The 23,378-nt window shown below is 43.2% G+C and overlaps 1 protein-coding gene across 26 annotated transcripts in view; it reads left to right on the top strand.

Moving 5' to 3' along the window:
• MACF1 (microtubule actin crosslinking factor 1) overlaps positions 1 to 22,959 on the top strand; it is a 347,599-nt gene extending 324,640 nt beyond the window's left edge. For 13 of the 26 annotated variants that reach the window (XM_047723644.1, XM_047723650.1, XM_047723632.1 and 10 more), the window contains 12 exons: positions 1,262 to 1,382; positions 2,039 to 2,202; positions 3,587 to 3,749; positions 5,021 to 5,175; positions 6,022 to 6,096; positions 7,206 to 7,223; positions 10,144 to 10,261; positions 11,060 to 11,128; positions 17,266 to 17,477; positions 17,990 to 18,100; positions 20,536 to 20,665; positions 21,493 to 22,959. In XM_047723644.1, coding sequence (XP_047579600.1) covers positions 1,262 to 1,382; positions 2,039 to 2,202; positions 3,587 to 3,749; positions 5,021 to 5,175; positions 6,022 to 6,096; positions 7,206 to 7,223; positions 10,144 to 10,261; positions 11,060 to 11,128; positions 17,266 to 17,477; positions 17,990 to 18,100; positions 20,536 to 20,665; positions 21,493 to 21,749 — 1,593 coding nt within the window. In that variant the 3' untranslated portion in view covers positions 21,750 to 22,959. The remainder of the gene's footprint in view (positions 1 to 1,261; positions 1,383 to 2,038; positions 2,203 to 3,586; positions 3,750 to 5,020; positions 5,176 to 6,021; positions 6,097 to 7,205; positions 7,224 to 10,143; positions 10,262 to 11,059; positions 11,129 to 17,265; positions 17,478 to 17,989; positions 18,101 to 20,535; positions 20,666 to 21,492) is intronic. The other 13 variants (XM_047723646.1, XM_047723645.1, XM_047723647.1 and 10 more) reach the window with 6 other exon arrangements.
• Positions 22,960 to 23,378: the final 419 nt, after the last annotated feature.

Genomic DNA, 23,378 nt, shown 5'->3' with positions numbered 1-23,378 from the left:
ATATTATCCCAGTCACATCCCACTGACCAAATCCAGCTAATGCTTTCAGTCTTCATCTTACTTGACATGTGACAGAGTTGCCTCTTCCTTCTAAAAACTCTTTTTTGGACTCTTGTCCTATCTTGTTTTTCTCCCCTCTCTCTGTTCCTTCTCAGTCTTCTCAGCTGGTTCCTCTTCCTCTCTCCTTGTTAGTGTGTGTTTGCTGAATAAGTTCCATTCTTTACCCTCTTCTCACACTGCTGAGGTCTTACCTAGTCCAACAGCTTCAGCTACCGCCTGTAATCCAAACCTTTCACATCTATTTCATCTCTAGTACCATTATCTCTTGAAGTCTAGATGTATGATAAACCAGAGGCAGCGCTAAAACTCCTTGTTACCTGTGCCACACCCTACCCTCCCAAGTCTGCCTCCTTGTCCACCCACCTTCTGTGATGTGTCCGGGATGCCTGCCTTTCCTATGCTCCCCCCGTCTGGCCAACCACTGGGCTCTAGCTGTCCTACTTCCAGAATACCTCTTGGTTCTGTCTAAGCCCTCACCATGTTTTGCCTCAGTTACTGCAGTGGTTTCCTAACTCATCCCCCACCATGTTTTGTCTTCTACACTGAAGCAGGAACCATAGTTCTAAAATAAGGATCTCATCAGGTCTCTTCTCTGGATCAAAATCACTCAGTTGCCTTTCATTGCTCTCCAAATAAAATCCCAGTCCCTTAGCCAAACACAAGGCCTTAATGGATCTTTCTCCTACCTACCTTTCCAGCCCTCCGTCCTGCCATTCTTGTGATTGCATCTTGGGCTCAGCCAGTGATCCAAAGGGCCCTGGCTCACTAGACCATCAGGCTCCCTGGGATCTCTGTGCACTGTGCCTTCTGCTGGGACTGCCCTCTACCCAGTCCTTGGCCAGTTCTTCATCCCTCACTACTCCGCTGGAGCCCATCTCTGGGCAGCTCTCCTTGGCATCTCGGCCTGTGGGGTGCTCATCCTTGGTCTATTTTTGTCACCCTGGGTGGCATTCATTGCACTGACTTCCTGGTTTTCATTACTCAGCTGTGAGCTCCTTGGAATCAGAAGCCATGTCTGATCCCTTCAGGTTTCCAGCATCTGATGAAGAGCCTTGCTCAGCTGTGTTTCTTGAAAGGAATGAGACAGTGTACAAAAAGGCATCTGTTCCATCATGAGCTTGGGCTTTGTGAGTAAGAAGTTGCTGGATTCTGTCTTAGTCCAAGAAAATGCTGAACTCTGTTCCCTGTTTGTATTTGACAGACGTTTATGGAGGAGATGACTCGCAAACAGCCTGACGTGGACCGGGTCACGAAGACATACAAAAGGAAGAACGTAGAGCCTGCTCACACGCCTTTCATCGAGAAATCCCGCAGTGGTAGCAGTAGGTTTTTAGCCTCCTGTGTTGGGGTGTTTCATTCCGGCTGTTGGAAAATGAGCATTTCCCAAGTCCCTGTCAGTAAACTTCTTTTTGGGGCGCCTGGCTGGCTCAGTCAGTAGAACATGCAACTCTTGATCTCAGGATCGTAAATTCAAGCCCCATATTGGCTGTGGAGCCTACTTTAAAACAAAACAAAATATTTTTTTGAAACTCACTTTTCTTACACCAACACAGAGTAACTATATTCCATTTTCATGGACTGGCCTAAAATTTTGAAGTAGTCAGCAGATCGTCTTTGCAGTGGCCTTTCTGTTGTTGTGGTCATCAGTGCCAGCTGTTCACATTTGGTTTGCACTTATTTAATTATCAGATAAATCAGCTCCTGTAGAGCCATTGGTTTTTTGGTTGAGTTGACATTTCCTCAGTTTGCTATGGACAGAATAAATGGGAGATAGGAGACAAATACCTGTTGGCTAGGGGGACGAGCAGTAATTTTGAAATTAATATGCTTAATACCTGAATATTTCCAGGTCCCAGGTTTCTTTTCATTTACTGACCGGTTACCGTTTTGAAGTGTCCTGAGTTAACACATACGGCACTTTCTCTTTGTGAACTGACAAAACCAGATTTTCTAATCTCGCAGTTATTTTTCCTTTTAGGGAAGTCCTTGAATCAGCCCACACCTCCTCCCATGCCAATCCTTTCACAGTCCGAAGCAAAAAATCCTCGGATCAATCAGCTGTCTGCCCGCTGGCAGCAGGTGTGGCTGTTAGCACTGGAGCGGCAGCGGAAGCTGAATGATGCCTTGGATCGCCTGGAGGAGGTGAGGCCCTGCCCAGCAGCCTTCCCTGGAGGGAGGTGACCTCCTTCCTTCTGACGCCCTCTTACTGTGATCTGTACACCTTGACCAGCTTCTCTAGAAGTAGAAACACACCAGGGTGAGCCAGTACTCTGTCCCTTAGGCCTCCTAGGAGAAAAGCATGTGGGTGAGGAGATGGCTCACAACAGGGTAGACCATAGCACCTAGGTGTAGAAAGCAAGCAGGCAACCAGAGTGTCCATTTGAGGGCGGGCCTGTGACCCAACCCTCCTCAGCTGTGGTCAAGAATCAGGAGCATGCCTTCACAAAGTTACCTCCAAGTGTGTAGCTAATCACAGTAGCCACCATTATTGAGCCCTCTATGTAAAGATCTAAGATACTCAACTATGATATAAGGGTAACTTTTATAACCTTGTTATTTCCCTAGTCGTCACTAATTACGAAAAGCAGATCTATTTTTAAGTATCATTAACCCACCTAAAAAATACAGTACTACACTTCTAGTTTCTGAAACCTCTAATACCTTTCATATTTTTTTTATTTGTGCGTATCAAAGCAGCTATGCCCGGAAGTGAGTGTTCTGTGTTTTTTGTTGTTATTTCTGTAGGTCAGTTGAGTTTTAAGCATATTTGGGTTTTGGCTTTTTGTTTTGTTTTTTTTTTTCCCTATTCCTTCCAACTTTGGAGTTTGAAAGACCAGGGGGAAAACTGCTGCACTGTCTCAGTCATTCTGAGTCTCTCTCTCACTAACATTGTCCAAGCAGCCCAACATTGCCTTGCCCACTGCACAGGCCTGCTGTTGTCTGCCAAAGCCAAATATTTCACATGGAAGTCAGACGGGCAGTTTGCCCCCTCTGGTGCCATTCCAAAGAAACATGCTTGCGTGCAGGGTTGGATCGTTAATGCTTCCAGCCAGAACTCAAATGATCTCATCTCAGAAAATGATGGGAAACATGAGCCTTCTGACATGGGCCTCTCTGTGATCATGGTTCTTACCAAAATCACAAAAGTGAGGAGTGCTAAGGACTTCTCTTCTGGGATAGAATCCATTCCCTTGCGTCTAAGAAGGTGATCCTTTGAAAAAGTGCGAAGGGAAAGCCGGGCTGGCTCCACCCATTCTTGTTCTACATGCTGCGTAGTTTCCGTGATGGTCACGCAGTTAACTGTTTCTCTCTCTGCTTCATTATGCTATAGCCCATGTAAAGAATTATGGCTTTAAGTGAAGGATCCAGATTGTGCCTTCACTAAAGAGGCAACATATGGATATCATTGTTGATGCCCCTCTGGAAGGCCTGCATGGCTTTACTGAATGTCTGGAAGTTTGGGTATGCTCTGGGAAGGTTTGAGGGCCAAAATAATGTCTTGTTGACACCTGTGTTTTCTTTCTAGTTGAAGGAATTTGCCAACTTTGACTTTGATGTCTGGAGGAAAAAGTATATGCGTTGGATGAATCACAAAAAATCTCGGGTGATGGACTTCTTCCGGCGAATTGACAAGGACCAGGATGGGAAGATAACACGGCAAGAGTTTATTGATGGCATTCTAGCATCCAGTGAGTTCACTCATAGTTGCAAACATGGGTCGCACCCAGATTCCTTGCACTTGGTGAAGGCCCGTGATATTCTGGCTAGTCTTTCTGAGGTTAAAGCTATAGTCTTAGGGAAGAAGTAATGTAACTGCTTGTTACTAAAATTAGCCCATCATTTTGAAGGAAAGAAGAGCTTCGTTTTGCTAGGAATTAAAAAACAAAACAAAATAAAACCGGTCTTGTTTGATAGTATGGCAGATAAAACCTGTTTGAAGTATAGGTTAAGAAGCCAACTTTGTGAATGATGAGGTTCTAAGTAAAATGAGAAAATATATTTTTCGTAATAACAGTTTCTGACATCTGTATAACAGCTTACAAAATACATGATCTCATTTTTAGCGGGAAAAATAACTGAGGCATAAAGTAGTTAAGTAACTTGCCAGGATCACAAAGCACATCTCACAGCTGTGCTGCTTTTCATGGCTGGCCAGGACAGGCCTGTCTGCAGAGGTGATATTTGAGGGAAGAATTAGAGGCAAGGGAGAACAGCAGGTATGAAGCACTGAGGTGGGCACAAACGTGGCATGTTCTAGGAATAGAAAGATTAACATGGTTGGGTTGTCATGATCTAGGGAAGTGGTAAGAGATGAAGTTGGAAGGATCAGCAGCCAGTTCATGCGTGGCCTAGTAGGCTCTGGGGAAGAGAGCAGATCTGATCTCTTTCTTACTCTAGAGGCAGTGGGAAACCACCAGAGGTTTTCACGTGAGAGATCTGGTTTATGTTTTAATAAATCACTCTGGCTACTGTAAGTGTTCACACTTCCTTTGGGAAGCAATTTGTCAAGAACCTAAGGCAGTTGCCTAAACATAGAAAACACTTCATCCTATTCCAAATTATCACTATCCTGAAATCATCGAAGTATCCAACAGTAGATAAGAGTGGATGAATAAATTTTTATGTTGGATGGTAGGTCTATGGGTAGTTACAATATTGTCTTTTGGTATATCTGAAATACTGTTTTGTTTTGGTTTTTTAATTGCATGGAGGAGGAGGGAGTCTATAAGCAAAAACACCAAAAAACTTAACAGTGAGTAGTCTTCGGGTACTCTATCTCTAGGTGACTTTTTAAAAAAAATCTTCTTTATAACATTTTATCTTCTAAATGAGCATGCCTTGCTTTTCAGAAAAAAAACAAGACATAAATATTTCTTCTTTCAAGAAGTATTTGCATGCCCTCCAGCAACCCAAATAAGCCATCTTAGTTAATGTTCCAAATGTGATTATTTTTCTCCAGAGTTCCCTACCACCAAGTTGGAGATGACTGCCGTTGCTGACATTTTTGACCGAGATGGAGATGGCTACATTGATTACTATGAATTCGTGGCTGCTCTCCATCCCAACAAGGATGCTTATCGCCCAACAACTGACGCAGATAAAATTGAAGATGAGGTATGGGAAATTACTGTATTTTGAGTACACTTTTGACCACAGTGGTTGGGTGCAGTGGCCATATCAGCCCCGTGACTCATCTGTTATAAGATCATTATCTGGAGTCCTGTTTGGGGATCCTCGTTTGAAGGATGACACCCCATAGGATCTCTGGCTGTTGAGCTCTCTCTTGCAGTCTAGATGACTTCTCACTCAAAAGACAACATCTGTGTGATTCCTCCGAAGTTCACAAACCTACACGCTCATCCTGGTTCATAGGTACCATGTTGCTTAGAACAGACGCCACTCTTAGTCCTAGGAATCCCACATCAGGATCCAGGGGCAGTGGTCTTCAAAGGAAGCACTTAAGGAGTAAAATGTGAAGTAGTGTTTAAGATGGTGTGTACTCACCAAGCTTTCTGCCTAGTTAAGGGCTTTTTCACATTGGAAATCACTCTCATCACCTTGAAAATAGAAAATTCATTAGTAACACATGGACAGTCTAGGATCTGTTAATCCAGAAATGAGAGAAATTAGTGGGGCAGGTCGTGGGTATGGCCTGGAACATCCCAGGACTGACTTCTAGAACTCAAAGACTCCTAGGTGGAAATTCAAATCAGTTCGTAATTTGCTTGATTTGATTTGCTTTTGATGCATATTAGCACATTTCTCTGAAGGAACTTCAAAGCAAATGTGTAATGTGTATTGATTTGGAGTAGAGGATAAATGCATGTATCAAAAGCTAAAACACCTCAAAGAAACTAAATGAATAGCTTTCTGCTTACATGTAAAAACCTTTGTTTTTCTGAAGAGCAAGTCTTGTTTTACCCTTCACACTTTTCTTTTTTTGTTGTTTACAACCAATAGGTCACAAGACAAGTGGCTCAGTGCAAGTGTGCAAAAAGGTTTCAGGTGGAGCAGATTGGAGAGAATAAATACCGGGTAAGGAAGAGAAAACCAGTCCTTTGTGGTGGTGGCCCTTACAGGTGAAAGCAGCCTGACACACAGTAGGCGGGGTGATCCCACCTTCCCGCTGCCAGTGCTGGGAGGACCCGGCCAGGCGGACTTAAGATGCGGTCACTCTCTGGCCCTAATATGTGGATTCCAAATTCCAAATGTCAGGTGTCCTGTTGAGCTAAGCCTAGTGCCCTGCATAATTCCACCTGGAAAATAGTGCCATACTTAGCTAAAAGTAGCTTGAATGTGAGTTCCAGCACAGGAGACATTTCAAAGTCCTGTCTTTGGCTGACCAGAGTCTTTAGAGAGATGGTGCCACCTGTGCAAGTTATCTGAAGACTAACCCATCAACCCAAACTGCTGCTCCCAGGCTCGGAGAGGGCTGAAAGAACTCTGTCAAGGTCCCAAGGGACACTCTGTCTGCTCTGAGCTGGGTTACAAATAGGGCCTAGATGGACTAAGGGGACACCAGCTCAGTAGCCTTCCCTGGAAAGCTGTGCTGTGGACATAATTCAACCATGAATTATGCTGTGTTTTACTGCTTTTAGGACCAGGGTTAGGGGATAGAAGGGATCTGAAACAACACTTCTAAAATATATTTAGCAGCTTATCCAGATTCTGTCAAGTCCTAAGGAAAACCTAGAATTGATAAAGAGGGTTCAGATCATATGGTTATCTATTGTCAGAAATAAGTTAGAAATAGGTGCATCAGATTAGTACATCAAAATGTCTTCAAAGTACACCAAAACCACCCTGGGCTACTCTTAGCTGGGGTGTATTGGATGACTCGGCTCTGGATCCAGCCCAGTAAATAAAACTGTAAGCAGTCTTGTGCTTGCTTTTTGTTGTTTTTTATTTTCTTGTTGTTGTTTTTTATTGTGAGAGAAATGAATTAACAAGAGAAATCAGTAGAGTGGAAAAGTTAGGTCTTATTAATTTGTAAAACCACGCCCCCGTGGTAGGAGCTCGTGAAGAACATGCTTGAAGACTGGTAATGTGATTGCATGATTTTCATTCCTTAGTGTTAATATGACAAAATGTTCTCTTTTTTTTTTTTCTTCCATTTCCTCCATCCTTTACTCTTTTGTCTGTAGTTCTTCCTCGGCAATCAGGTACAGTGTGCCTTGCAACATTCTCCTCGGTGGAAATGGTCTGTGTAGCTCATGCTGCCTGTTCTTTGCTGTGGGGAGAGGACACGATCTGAAGCATGCCTGGGTCACATCTGGTTGTCTTACCAAGTGGAGAAACTGCCAGCAGGGCTAATATTATAAAGCTGTCTTAACAGCAGGATATAAGTATTTTTTTTTTAAAGGAGATGAAATTTTCCATCCAAAATTAGATTGGCTAAAGCCAGTATTATGCAGGACTGGTTCAGGGGAATCTGAAGCTGTGATATCAATCTATCCCACTTCTTTTTAGAACAGGAAGTCAGAATAGCAAACAGCACAGTTCTGTCTTTTGACAGATAACACAAATTTTATGGCATACATGAAATCAAAAAGACTTGGGGTACTCTGTTCATATACCTTATTTACTTGTATTTATACCATATTTTATTATAAGGGGCCTGAGAACTGTAGTATAACAATCATGATTTGGTCATAGCCTGAAGTTTGCTGATTATGTCCAGCTAGCCAGAATCTAAGGGATCAGATTAGACTTGCAAGAGGAGATTGAATGCTTTTGACTCCACTTGGTAATTCTAACCTTATAGACCTTTTGAGGGCTCTGGGGTCCTGTGTCTTCAAATGGAAGGAAGTTGCATGGGTAAAGTCTGTCTTGTGATGTCAAATCAGAAACACTAACAGATGATTTGAGGCCCTCAGTCATGTTAAGTCCCAGGCACCACAGAAATCATTCACTACAGTAATATTCTGGGCCAGTGGGAGGAACAGAGGGTAGAAACAGAAGACAAGAACAGTGAAAGAGGGCTTAAAATATCATTGCAGCACAGTGCCGGGGCATACCTCAAAGCTGGGCCTGTTTCCCAATACCTGCATGTGGGACCCAGGCATCCTCTGAAGTGGCACTGATGTCCCGTCCGACGCTTCACTGACTGGCAGAGGGTCAGACGAGTTAGTTCCAATGTTGGAACAGAATCATGGGGTTTGTTTTGTGCATGAGGCACCTGAGATCTGAGGGTGCCCATGCTGACAGTCACACAGCCAGTGTCAGAGCCACTGCAAGAACCCGGGTCATCATAAGGGATTTTCCAGTTAAGGGAACCAAAGTTACTGTGCCCCGTGACATTTCGGGCATCTCTGCCTCACTGATAGCCCAGCTCTGCCAGGTTTGCACAGGTTCCCGGTTTTAGGGCTGTGGAAGCCCCTTTTCCCACTCTCACCCTGGCCTCAGCGTCCCCAGCCACTTCAGGTGTTGGCTTGGATCAAACCTCCTTTTCCCTACAGCTCAGCAGAAAATAGTTAAAATCTTTCACAGAGGGCTTTAGTAAGAAGTTAAGAAGAAGAAAAGATGAGTTAAGTGGAGTATTTCTAAAAGCTGACAGACACATAAGTGACATTAAGGGTAAAGTACTTCTTGGTGTCCCTTCCTGGTTCACTGTGGAGGACATAGAGGCCCTTATTTCCTCCCTCTCCTCACTGATCCACAGAGGACCCCGAGGAGTGACTCGAGTGACTTGGGCCTTCCCTGCACTTGGATGTGGCAGAATTCTCAACCTCTCCCACAGGGCCTCCCTGTTTCCTCTCTTGGGCAGCTCCCTCAGGAGCCAAAGGGGCAGCTTCCTTCCAGGACAGGACATTTATTCCCTCACATCTCTGGGCACCCACTTCAGTGCTTTTTATACTACACCATGCTGTTGCTGTGGTCACTCTGTATAAAATCTTAACAGCTGTGGGAGATGACAGATGTAAGACTCTTCATTTTCAAAGTAAAGGACTGGGGAGTGGGGTGGTGTTTTTTCAGTCCCCTGCTGTCTGTGTGAACAGTGTACTTGAGCCAGTACAGAGTAATACAGAGAATTACCATAGATACATTAATTTTGAAGGAGGTTGGTTAGGTGTCCTTGTGAAACATCTTTTCTGGCATTTTCAATTTTTGTGCCTTGTTTCAGAGTTATGGTTCTCCTTTATAACTTGAGAAATCTTAATTAACTAATTAGTCCCTTCACTCTTTCACCTACCCCAACATTCTCCTTGAATTACATAATTTTAGGAATGCTATTTCTCCAACAAATGTTTGATATTTATTTTGGGATCTCTGCATGATGATTCCCTTTTGTTGCCTCTTACCTTATTTTAGGAAGAGGGTAATTTATGCAGTAGGAAATTCCAGATGTTAGCAGGGATATTAAAGGAAAAGGAAAACATAAATTTCAGAAAGTCATGCTTATCTTAATATCCCAAAATGATTGTTGAATACTATTTATAATCAAAATGGTAGATTACAATTTTAATTTTTTCAACTAAATTTTAGTATAAATGCATAGTCATTTGCTCAGTTAAACTTTTCTGCTTGGTGACATCACAATTAGAGAATACTGAGGGCTTATTTCTGAAAACCTTGTGTGGAAAATCAGATTTCCTTCTAAGCTTGTAATAATAATGATGCTTGCAAGGGTTTCCTTAAGGTTTGAAATAGTTATTTGCTGTTCTCCCTTTACCTTTTGAGCACACTGTATTCAGAAGTTGACATCCACTTTCTATCTACCTTTTATGAAAGTAAATGAACATAACAGTTTTAACTACTGCGTTTTAATTTGGGCAGAATGTTTAAAAGAATCGAGGTGAGCTAACATTTGTCCTTTGCCCTCCTCCTTTTGGTGCAGGGGAAGGGGGCGTGACCACCAAAAGTTAACTTTGTCCCGAAAGACAGACTACCAACACCAGTCTTTACCTTGCTATCTCAGCTTTTCCATATTTTAAATTCTATTGTGAAAAATGTCAGATAGTTAAAATTCTCCCCAAACTGTCCAATTGTCATTTGTCTCGTCTGAATACAGTCTGCTGTGGGAAGAAGCCCTCGGCCAGCCCTAAGGCACACTCACTCATCCCTGTCCCCTTGGCTCTGCAGTTCGGGGACTCCCAGCAGCTGCGGCTGGTCCGCATCCTGCGCAGCACCGTGATGGTCCGAGTTGGTGGAGGATGGATGGCCCTGGATGAATTTTTAGTCAAAAATGACCCCTGCCGAGGTAAGGAACCTTCCTGAACATGAATTACACATAAGGTACACACTCGCCACTGATCTTTCCTGCTTACACAGAGTGTCATTAGTGGGTCTCTTTGGTTTTTATTTTGTTAAGTTGCCCAGATAGCGCTCTACCAGCACAGATTAGAACTTGGGGGTATCTGAGGAGAATAGGAAGAAAAAGCAGGAGAGGTTGATGCCGTCAGGCGAGACAGGCTTCAAAGGACGCAGTAAAAAGAATTAGGAATTTACTGGGGTCTTCAAATGTTTCAGTTTGAAAGGTGTTCAGTTAACACTAGCCTAGAAGGGAGCCTAATGAAGCCTTGAGGTTCGTGGTTAGTGATCCAGTTCCCCCTGCCTGTAATTCTTATCCTGGAAACCCAGGGAGAGTGTTGAGCCCCTCCCATGCAGGGAAGGACTGGGGGATCTCCCTTGGCTGGGAGAGGGGATAAAGAACACCTAACAGCGAGCCCAGGCACTTGTCAGAGAGTTGATTACCCAACTAAAACCAGGGCTATGAAACATGAGGGGCGGGCCTGCTAGCCCCAAGCAGAAGAGGGGGAACTGAGTATGAACACTGGCACCTGCAGCTCCAGGCGTGTGAGGTCTGCCACAAGGCCAGTTGATCAATTTCCAATGGCTAAATCCTCCTCAACTGCATCCTTTCCTTTCTCCTGTTAGCCGAGCTGCATGTGGGTACACACGAGGCTCCCCCACTGTCTGCCAGTCTGTCTTTCTTGACCAGTTTCTGCGTTTCCTGCTGTCTCTGTTTCTTTGTGTTTCTTTATTTTTTTTATTCTAGTTCACCATCCTGGGAGTAAAATAAAGCGCTCTGATTCCAGCTCTTCGATTTCCAGTCAGTCTCCCATAGGTTGGCTCTTAAGCTTTGTCCCCCTTACCCACACCCCAGCCCGTTGGGAATGGCTTTTGCTTCTTCAACTGTAGCACCTCTTGGCTCTGTGGTATCTGCTGCCTTTATGAATGCTTCGAAATAGCCCAGCCATAGCTTTTCTAACTATTAAAACTTGACAGAGCATAGAACACTTCTGTTGAAACAGTACCCATGGAATTTGTTAGTTTCTATGTATTTAACCAACACTTACATAATTTTTTAGGTACTACACGCTGTTAAAAGCAATTGACAGATAATAACACATTTACATTTCTGTGAGGTATAGATTTTTTACTGCCTCCATTTTGCAGAATAGGAAATTAAAGTATAGAAAAGTTAAACAACTTACCTAAGGACAGACAGCTAGGATTCCAGTCCAAGACCAGTGTGGCTCTAAAGTGTGTGCTCCTGATCAAGGTGCTCTGTGTCTCAAAGGCTAACATACCCACCACCCCTTCCTGGGTGTGGATTGCTGGTTCGGCCTGCGTAACTTACTTGGTAAGGCATATTTATAAACCTGGCAGAATAGTTTACAGTACAGTTATATAACTTCTTTAGAAGTGATTTATAGTCTTATTTTGAAGTGTTTAGAGCTAAAGGGTGCAGTTCTCACATGAATTCAGATATGCCATAGCTTCTCTTATTTTAAATGTCATTCTGCATTTACTCCAGCAAACAAAATACAGATAGTGAATTTTGAAAGCACCTATTCTGATAAAAACTTGAAAGGGTTTAATCAGTTTTAGAAGTTACTGTATCGCAAACTAATTTCCTTGATATAAAAGTCCTCTTTCATTGTTTTATATCAGGAGCAGGAGCCATATGTATGGTTTTAACCATAATTCAGTAAAATAGCATTATTCCTTTGCAAATCTATTAGTAAGGTTTTATTTATTTATTTATTTTGTCCTGTATGATTGGTATAAACAAATAAACGGAAGAGATGTTGCATGTGACATTTTGGAATCTGGATGCCTGTTTGCTGCCTGCTGTACTTGCTCTGTTGACAATAACTTTATGCTGATGGCCAAGGGCAACACTGCTTGCTTGTTCTTATGTTAATAGCTAAAAACTAGAATCCCCACCCCCCACACCCAGGAAGTTTGGGAGGGCCGTCTAGTACCTATTCTCTATGGAACATAGTAGCCTTTTCAGGATTCCTGGGAGCAAACCAGGTAAGGCTTTCCTCTGTGCCTCTCCAGGAGTGCCCTCCTAGCATCCAGTAATCCTCTTGATTACTGGAATCCTTGATGGCAGAGTCCCAAACTCCCCAGCGGTCTTAGATGTCATAAATCTAGTGACAGGATGAGTATTTCTAATCAAATAAAAAGTTGCATGAGGAGTGAACACTTGGGCTGGGGAAGATGTATGAAGTGGGTGGGAGGGCATGGACATCACAAAGAGAACGGTTCCCTGAAGCTCTCTGGGATTCTGTGAGGATTCATGTGGCTTCTAGAAGCACCACTTGAGGGAGATTCTGTATTCATTTGTGTTGCATTTCTTTGGCTGTTTGGACCACAGAGAATATTAGACTGAGGCTAGAACACAGTTGATGACAGTTCCTACCAACATGCACGCACCTTCCACAAAGCTCCTCCTTCCACAAAGCTATGTCAAAATGCAAGGGATAGCTCAGACTGCACAGTGCTCTAGCCAAATGTGTAAAGTGAAAATACTCAGCGTGCTAGGTTCGTGACACTGCTAAAAGTTGGAGGTTTTAGCTTCTGAATTCATCCGTGGTAAAGGAGACCATGATGATTTGAATGGTGATGAAAAACAAGGCCTAAGAACTAGGTCCATCTTTATCTGAGGGTGTGTTTTTGAGCATTAGACAAGTTAGTTCCCCCAAATAAGTGAAGATCTAGAAAACTTCATTTATGATGATTTGAAAGACAATTTGGCTGAGAACTGATTGTTTTTCTTTTTCTTTTCTTTTTTTTTTTTTTTTTTTGTGGTAAAAATACACATAATATAAAATTTACCATCTTAACCATTTGGTTCAGTGGTTGTATTACCATCACACATCCATGGAGCTCTTTTCATCTTGTAAAACTGAAACTTTGTACCCATTAAACAGCTTAGAACTCAGTTGTAACTAGCCAACATCATGTGGCCAGCGTGAGTCCCTTAGAAAATGGTGGCCCCTTTGGTATTGAAAACCTGAAATAGTTGCCTTCAGGGCCTGGCCTCCAAGATTGATCTTTAAAAAGTCATGATCAAGTAAGTGCTTTTAGAAGATGCTGGGTGAAAGCTAAGAAGGTTTCTTTACTGTAGAACCTTCCAGAGATTACAAAACACTGATTGCATTAGGGATCTCCCAAGGGTGAGGGAGTGTTTATTGAACTCTTTTTGTAGAAACCCCAACCTTAGTTTGGGAAACTCTGCTATAAACAGTGGAAGACCTTGGAAGGATTTGGGGCCATTCCGAGCTATCACGTTTTTATTTAGAAATTCCATTTGGGGGGATGAAATGAGAAATGAGACCAATTGGAAGCCATCCAGGGTGGAGGAGATGTTCCATGAATCACATAAGTGTAAGGGGGTATAGGGGGTGGTGTGGAAATGCTCTGGGTGTCTAAGAAGCTTTAGAAGATACAATCAGAACAAACTACCATCAAGAGGAAGGGTCCTATGTTGACTCCCCAGTCTCTGGCTCTGATATGTCTACTCAGTCATTGGATATAAGGTTCTGACATCCAGGCAAGGGTCTGAGCAGGGGATATAATTGGAGTCAGGCAGAACTATATGACAGCAGTGAAGTCACGTGGGTGAACTCGTCACCACCAGGTTCAAAGTTTAAGAGGGAGAACAGGACTGTGAACAGAACTAGGGGAACATCAGTGTCTAAGAATGGGCAAGAAGGAGGAGAAGCAGGAGAGCAGGTATCCTGGAGCCAAAGGAAGAGAGTATTTCAAGAGGAGAGCAGGTAGTAATCCCCCCAGGTGCAAATTACAACAGCAGAGAGATGTCAGATTATCAGATTTTTACCTGTACACATAAATATGTGCGCACACATTCTTAATAATAGAGCATTAGCCAGAGTGAAGTAAATTCAGTGTCCTCACACATTATTTTGGAGAATGTACATTGGTATAAAATTTGAGGGATCAATTGACAAATACAAGAAATCTTGTGTATATTCTTTCCCCCCAGAAAATCCACTTATAGAAATTTATCCTAGGGGCGCCTGGGTGGCTCAGTGGGCTAAGCCTCTGCCTTCGGCTCAGGTCATGATCCTGGGGTCCTGGGATTGAGCCCCGCATCGGGTTCTCTGCCCAGCAGTGAGCCTGCTTACCCTTCTCTGCCTACTTGTGATCTTTCTCTCTGTCAAATAAACAGATAAAACCTCTAAAAAAAAAAAAAAAGGAAGAAGAAGAAGAAGAAAGAAATTTGTCCTAAGGAAATCTTAGCTGATAATGCACAAAAACCTTTTACAAGTAGTTTGTCACTACTTGTGACATTGTATACATTGTTTTAAAAATTGTAAGCAAGGGGCGCCTGGGTGGTTCAGTGGGTTAAAGCCTCTGCCTTCGGCTCAGGTCATGTTCCCAGGGTCCTGGGATCGAGCCCTGCATCGGGCTCTCTGCTCAGCAGGGAGCCTGCTTCCTCCTCTCTCTCTGCCTGCTTCTCTGCCTACTTGTGATCTCTGTCAAATAAATAAATAAAATCTTAAAAATTGTAAGCAAATTAAAAATACAACATAGGGTTGGTTAAATAAGTTGACATCCATATGATGAAATAACACTTTACAGCTAGTGGAAATTATGTAAGACCTCTCAAGCATGGAGGAATGTTCCTGATGTCTTTGTATTTAAGAATATATATATGCACAGTTCACACACCAACATTTTAATAGTGATGTCCCTTAGGTTGTCAGATTAAGGACTTTTTCTCTTTGTACTTTTCTGTATATTTCAACCTTTGTACAGTTTAAAGTTTTCAGTAATAATTTGCCAGGGAGATTTAGGTGGTATGAGGATGGGAGCCTGAGTGGGGTGGGGGACGGGTGGAGAACCACTAGTGTAGTTGAGGGTATGAGGAGCCAGGGGGTAGGAAGAGCACTTAGGTGGGAGACGTGGGTTCTAGTCCCAGCCCTGCCACGGCTCTCCTTGACCTCAGCCTCTGTGAGTGCTTCACTTCCTTTGTCTGTGACAGAGACATCTACCAGTCACTGGTGCCCTACTGCATGTGTCACACTCTGCAAACGGCGCAGTGTGTGGAAAGCTTGATGTCGTTACATCATGACATGTTAAATACCGCAGCCCTCATCTGAGACGCCATTTCAGAGTCTTCCCCTTGTATCACTCTGTTGTTCTTGGCACAGAAATTAACTTTTAAATGTTTACTAGGTTAAACTATATGTCTGAAATTCTGTACGGCTCAGGGTCACAAGCAGCTCTTTTGGGGGTAAACCCTTGGCTGAGTCATGATTTTCATTCATCACTGTTATCTTAATGCTTTTGCTGTGTGCCCACTGTTAGGCTGGGCACATTAGCAAACACGAATAAAGAAATGTAAGTCCTGAATCCAGTTATCAGTGATGGAAGGTCTTACTGAAGTTTCTGTGTTAGTGCTGAAGGAAGTTCTCTTGAAGAACCATTAGTGTAGACACAGACAAAAGCACTGAGTCCAGAAGATGGATGAGTAGAGAACCCAGGGCCAAGGAATGAGCCTCGAGGGGCATGTTTTGTTGGGGCCTGAGGAGGAAGGAAACGGCTTAGCATTCACAGACCACCCAGACATTGGGATCTGCCTAAGGAAACTGAGGCCTGGATCAGGAAGACCTGGTTGGTCACTGAGCCTAGACTGTCATTCAGGTTTTGATATCCACGTCAGGTTTTGATATCCTCTTAACCTGACACTTGGAGATGTTTTGTCAATAAAGTATATTGACAAGAATTTGATTTAGGAATTTGGAACTACCTGCTTAGACACCCATGCAACCTGATTTAAAATCTGATTCTATCAAGATTATGCAGTACTCTTGAGGACATGCAGGGCTGGGCAGAAGAGGGGGTCGGCACAGGTACCTCAGATCTGCTAAAGTTGTGGTTCTTGGCCAGAGTGAAAAACACTACATTAGAAAAGAATGACAAACGTTTTGTGTATAACAGTTGATTCTCTTTTCCCGAGTTTCACCAGCAGTCCTCTTTGTTCAGATCTACTTAGCGTAGTCTAAAAAGTAAACAGTATAGGTTGGAAAGGAGGTAGGAGGTTATTGCAGAATAATGCCTTTTGGTGAGAAATAATCTAAGGACATGTTCCAGAGGATTATTTCTTTTAAGTTAGTAGTGTCTTTCACATTTAACATTTATGTTGGCCATCCTTGGAGTCTTCTGACCAAATCCAAATTTTAAGTTCCAGTCTTACAGCTGCAGAAAGCCATAGGACAACACCTATTGGCCTTCAGAGCAGTTTCCAGATTGTTTCCACTGTGACGTTCCTCCCACTTGCCATCGTCCCTTCAGCTTCTTGTTGCTTTCAGTTTTGACTTAACGTTTCTCACTGGCAAGTTTTGTGCATGGTCTTGATCTTTCTCTCTCTCCTCCCACATGTATACTTCTTAATGATTTTATCCTGATCTTTCTACTGTCCTGAGTTCCTGGGCCCCTTCCCTTGGGATTATTATCAACTGAATTCAAATAGAATAGTTGATTTCAATGATTTTTCAACACTATTTAGTTACCACGTATCCCGCAAAATCTGAGCAAAAAGTACACATGTACTATGAGAGAGAAAAGAGGGGTTTTGATTTAATGTCCGAGGTTTGTGCGCTGCTGCATCTGCTTTCTTTGACGTTGAGTTATGGTGTGCTTGCCCCAGGGCACAGTGCCAAGGCAGGGTCGTTACCACAGAATGGCATGGTATTTTGTACATAAAGTTCTTCATCATGACAGACCAAGTGACTGATCAGTTAATTTTCTGCTGTGGGTGAGAATCATGACAGACTGACAGATTATGAATTTATTTCTACTTCAGAAGACTCCACAGAGGGCACTACAACAGTAGCCCTTGTAACTGTGATCATGGGGTCAAGCAGCTGTCTGACCATCACAGATACATTTTTTTTTTGAGATTTCACTGACATTGTATGTGTGTGTTTTTCCTATTTTTAGCACGAGGTAGAACTAACATCGAACTTAGAGAGAAATTCATCCTACCTGAGGGGGCATCCCAGGGAATGACCCCTTTCCGGTCACGGGGTCGAAGGTCCAAACCATCTTCCCGGGCTGCTTCCCCGACCCGCTCCAGCTCCAGCGCTAGTCAGAGTAACCACAGCTGTACGTCCATGCCGTCTTCGCCAGCCACCCCAGCCAGTGGTACCAAGGTATGTACTGACCTCGCTCGTGGCCTTCTTCCTTGTTCCCATATATCCAGTGGTCGTTGTGGAGGGTAGCCTCTGAGTACTTTCACAAGGAGAGGGACATGAGGACCTACAGATCAAGCTCTACCTAGACCAGCCTTTCCAGGCCCCAGTAGATAACTGGACCTTTAAGATTTTACTCTGAAGGACATTTATTAAAATATGAACTCAGATTGTTAAGTAAGAAACACTTTTTGCTATGTCTTTTCCATCCAGAGTTACTAATGTTGGAAACCCAGGCATTATCTGTGTAGCCAAAGCTAACGGTTAAGTTTGTTTTGATGGGCTACTTATAAAGAATGCCGTTGCCTTTCTGCCTGGTCCCTTTTATCCTGTTGAACTGATGTCCCTTTTGTTTTATTTTCTGTTTCTTTAAAATGCATTGTCTTCTATTTATTTTTCGTGTTCCCAATTTGCTTCCTTTCTGTTCCATTTTCAATTGTTCCCGTCCTTCCCTTTGGATTTCCGTTTCACAGACTCCACTTCAGTTCTCTCGCTGTTATGACAAACCCTGGTTGGTAAACAGTAAAGCTGGCACCCCTGTCAGGGACAGCCATTATCCTGACCTCCAGCTGCCCAGCCCCGAGGTAGAGTATGGTTTTGCTGACTAAGGACACAGTCAAGACGAGGCCCTCGCTAATGCCCAGACCTTGATCAGCTACTCTTCCTGACACGAGTCCATGCTCTTTTCCATCTCTGTGGTGCTTGCTCTCACAGCTGATCCGTCTAGTCAAGTGTTTTTCAGGGGTTTCTAACTCGGACTCACCAAAACTGGAGATAAATAAGAGATGCCTAAAATCGGATTAGATAGCTTGCTAACAGTCTTTAGAATGTTGGTTTTTTTCCAGGGTGATAAACAGTGGTCATTCTGGTAATCTGTTTATGGATATTATTTATAAAACTCAGGCCTCTCGGAGTCTCCAAACATGAGCTACACAGACGAGTTATGAACACTTGAAATTCAACTGTGGTGCATGTTCAGCCATGTTCTATCTTTGCTTAGAACAGAAGAGTGGCTGGTGTCCCCTGCCCTGAGCCACGTCCCCAGGGTGCTTGGTATCACCAGACTGGTCTGAGGCGTGGGTGCTGCCTACTTCAGCCAAGCCCGCTATCAGTGGACACTGCTCTGAAGCTCAGATTTTAACTTCTGAATTTCTTGGCCTCATCACTTGGGTATCCAAAGCCTTGATCAGAATACACGGGCTGGCAGTTAAGCATGTTTGAGTGTAGTATTAAAATGCCCAAAGCATTTTTGGAAGAGCGGTGTTTCAGAAACAAATCACCGGCCAGTGGCTTGTCTGATCACAGGAAGATCTGCGTTCTAGCTCCGGCTGGGAAATACTGGATTCTTGTGCCTCGAAAGATATATTCCCTTTACTCATGCAAAGCTTCCGCCTGAGAAGCGGGAAATGTTAAGAAGCCAGTGCCTGTGAATGGGCTGCTGCTTTGGGATTCATCTGCTCCAAGCTAAACCTCCAGTTCAGAAATCTGTCCAGTTGAGAACATGATCTGGGGACCTCTTGGCACCAGAACCCCAAGACTCAACATGCTTATCTTGAATATCTTCTTCCTTAATGGCTCCAGTTTCATGAAAGTCTCGAACGTTCTTTAAAATTTTAGATGTTTTAATTATGAAGTACAAAAGACTCACAGGATTCAAATAGGCCAGGCTTTTTGTTTTGTCTTAAGGTTTTACCTTTCATTTTGTTCATTTCGAGGTTTCACCTTTCCTTACCTGTGGGTGTTGTACAGGCCGTGTCCTGACGTGGACTCCCAGCCCAGGGGCTCCAGGGCTGCAGTCTTCCCGGCGGCCGCGCACACAGTGGTAGCTTCTGAAACTGGTGCTCTTACTCCTCTGTGGGCCAGGAGGGTTTGTGCGTGAACATTAATCACTTTCTGCGGCTTCTGCTTTTTCTTTCTAAATTAAAGAAATACAAGAAACACAATGAAACAGGTTGCTTTACTCTTTCCATTTATATGAACATCTTAAAGGTCCTAGAAAACAGTTTACACAATTGATTTCAAAGAAGAATTAGAACAATGTGTTGTGGCATGAGTGGTATTTAAAATAGACTTAAAATATTCCTTCTCCAAATTAAGTCTACTACTATCTTTTTTAAAAAGGCAAAAAAAGAAAAAAAAAAACCACTCAAGTGGGAAATGTTGCTCCTCTCGGTAGCAGTAATAATATATATTTATCCAGCTCTTTTTCCACTAGGAAGTACTTCTACACATGATTTATTCATTCAGCAAGTTTTTATTGAACCCCTCCTCTGTGCCAGACACTGTTTGAGGTACTGAGGATGTGACCATGAACAAAATAAAGCTTAGACTTGAATGCAGCCAAGGCGGCCAACAAGGGTGGGTGTACCAGATCCTGAAGCAGGGGAGGAGAGCAAGGTGGGGTGGCACTTTAGTAGTGTGGCAAGACCTCTCTGGCCATTCTAGCCACGCTGCTAGAAGGAAACGGGAGTGAACCACACACATATGGGGTGGCCCACTGGATTGAACAAGAAGGAATGTGGTTATCTGCATTTCTTCGTGAGGAAATACATCTCAGCTTGACTGAAGTTCATACAGACCCACATCTAGTGAGAGAGGGCTGGAGTGATCACTGCATCTCCATACTAAATGTTTACAGTGTGAACCCATCTTTCAAGTTTTTAACCCCAACACTTTGACACTTGTGAATATTTGGACTTTTTTTTTTTTTTTTTTTTGCCATTTCTAGTAGAAATTAGTCAGTAACATAAAATTTGTCAGTAAATTTCTAGTAGAAGTTTAGAAGATACTGTAAAATTCCAAATTGGAACACAAGACCTTTTGTGGAGTACAATTATTAAAATATATACCCTAGGACACTTTCAAAATAAATCTTTGTTTTCCTGGACTTTTAATTTGCTTTCCAATCAATTAGATGTGAGGAGGCTTAAGTAGACCCTTTAAAATTGAATTTCAAAAATTTTATCTAGTAAATATGACCTTTTATTTATTTATTTATTTATTTATTTATTTTTTTAAGGTTATTCCATCAACAGGCAGCAAGTTGAAACGACCAACACCAACTTTTCACTCTAGTCGAACATCCCTTGCTGGTGATAATAGCAATAGCTCTTCCCCAGCCTCCACAGGTGCCAAAACAAATCGGGCAGGTAGGTACCTACCCCTATCCATAGGTTTTGGGGTGAAAGGGGATGGGGAGTGGCCAGGCTGAGAACTGGAGAACAGCAGTCTCCGAGCAATGCCCTACTGCTCTCCAGGGAGCAAGTGATGAGAGATGCATTTGGTGTGATGTCCAGAGAGGCCCACAGATTTGTTGCTGCTCTTTCCTTTCCCTCCCACCACTGTAGCTAGCTATAGCTATGCCTTTTGAGAGCAGAGGCTTCCATGGCTAAAGCCAGGCCCCCTGTTTTCTAATCAGGAATGACCATATTTGAGAGACTGTAGAAGGCAAGAGGGGCCTTCTGAAATGGGCCTTCCTCAGAAGGCCATTCAGTTTTGGGACTGGCAGTTTGCTAGTAATTTTTTCCAACACTATGATAGCTGCTGGCAAGCTGAGAAAATCAGAGAAAGATCACATCTGTTCACCTGTTGATGTTCCTCATGGGAGCCTAGGAACTGGCCTCATTTTTGGCACGCTTTTCACCCTGCCCTGATGCCCACCCCCTCTAGCAGGCTTTCCTCTGTGCCCAGGAGACTGAGTAGTCCTGCTCAGTGCCACTTGGGGGGGGGCACACGAGGTCTCTGTGCTCCTGAGAGAAGGCAGGCTTCTCAAGGAGAATCACAAAGCCAGAAAAGGTTTCAAGCCACTGCTGTGTAGGTGGGGAGATAGGGGTTCCAGAAAGGCCCTGATTTGCCCAGGGTCACATGGCAGATCAGGTGGTATTAGAGTCAGAGCCCCAACCTCTCGTCGCTCTTCTCACCACCCCCCGCCCCATGTTGTCTCTATTAAGTCTGCTGCTTTATTCTCGAATTCCAGACCCTAAAAAGTCAGCCAGTCGCCCTGGGAGTCGGGCCGGGAGTCGGGCCGGGAGTCGGGCCAGTAGCCGGCGAGGAAGCGATGCCTCTGACTTTGACCTTTTAGAGACACAGTCTGCTTGTTCAGACACTTCGGAGAGCAGCGCCGCAGGGGGCCAGGGCAACTCCAGGAGAGGGCTCAACAAGCCTTCCAAAATCCCAACCATGTCTAAGAAGACCACCACTGCCTCCCCCAGGACTCCGGGTCCCAAGCGATAACACTGTACAAGCACCCCCAAGCCTCTATCCACTTTGAAGCCTGCTCCGTACATTGGGTGTATATTTATTCTGAACAGGAGAAGTTATATTGTTAAAAATGTAAAAGAATAATTGTGTTATGAAGCTGCCTTATTTTTTTTTTCTTTTTGTAAGTTACTATTTTCATGTGAATATTTATGTAGATAAAATTTGCCTCCTGGTAACCCTGTAATGGATGGGGCCCAGAAATGAAATATTTGAGAAAAACAAGTGAGAAGGTCAAGATGAGAATGTGTATTAAAAAAAAAAAAAAAAAGGCTCTAAATAGGGTTTCTGCGCGGTGCAGGGTTGTAAACCTGCTTTATCTTTTAGGATTATTCCTAAATGCATCTTCTTTATAAACTCAACTTGCTGTCCCAGCAAGATAAATTATATTAAAAAAATAATAATAAGAATCCTGCAATGTTTAAGGAACTCTTTTTTTGTAAATCACAGACACCTCAATTAGCAAGAACTAAGGGGAGGGCACTTCTAACTGCTTTTTCCAATGTTTTTAATGCTGTGTGATTTTAGCTAAAGAGAGGGAACCTCCTCTGGTAATGTTTGCACATGATCAGCAAAAGGAGTTCATTGCAATACTTTGAATCCTGTCTCAGTACTGGGTGTTTAAAGGACAAATAGCTGCTAGAATTCAGGGGTAAATACGACTGTTCAGAAAACATGAAAACATTGGGGTTTTTAAGAGTCCTGGTTTGTAATGTCCTATCCAGCCCAGCCACCAATAACTCCTGTGCTCACCGGGACCCAGGCCCTTGGGAAGGGGAGACTCCTTGGTGGCACTGTGAATTACAGATTTATCTGCATTTTTGCTATTTATTTAAATGGTCGATCAACTTCCCACAAACTGAGGAATGAATTCCACGAGGCTATTCTGAAAATGTGGACATAAAACAAACACTTGCTCGTCCTTTAAAGGAGTTCACCAGCACACTTGTTAACAAGTCCCGTTTGCTTCCGTCTTTTTTTTTTGTGAGTAATAAAGTCAACTGACCAAGTGACCATGAAGAGGGGCTGTCTGGGGCTCCTTTTTTTTAGCTGCTGTTCCTCTTCAGCTCCGACCATGTTGCTGTGTGATTATCTCAATTGGTTTTAATTGAGGCAGAAACTGAAGCTCTACCAATGAACTGTTTAAAAACAAGACACACTTTTGTATTAAAATTGCTTGCAGTAACAAATTTGTATTTCCTGATTTTCTTCTCAACTATTACCTTAAATTAACCTGTTACCCTGGGTATGATTGTGTTTTAGGTACTTAAATGCATTATTCAAATCAAAATATCTTGGTGGATAAATTATGGAGCTCACTAATATTTTTTTCTTGTTTATTTCATCCTTGTTGATTTTAACAAAACAACAAAGAAATAACCAGGCTATTGCTAATGTAGATCTGTAGGGAATCTGCTCCACTTAGCTGATCACACAAATAACAATATGTAAGAAAATTTCTCTATTAGAAATCACAAAGCGGGCGCCTGGGTGGCTCAGTGGGTTAAGCCTCTGCCTTCGACTCAGGTCATGATCCCAAGGTCCTGGGATCGAGCCCCACATCAGGCTCTCTGCTCAGCGGGAAGCCTGCTTCCCTCCTCTCTC

This window comes from Lutra lutra, chromosome 4 (genome assembly GCF_902655055.1).
Source record: "Lutra lutra chromosome 4, mLutLut1.2, whole genome shotgun sequence".
Classification (NCBI taxonomy): Eukaryota; Metazoa; Chordata; class Mammalia; order Carnivora; family Mustelidae; genus Lutra; species Lutra lutra.
This window is presented reverse-complemented; position numbering and strand designations above follow the sequence as displayed.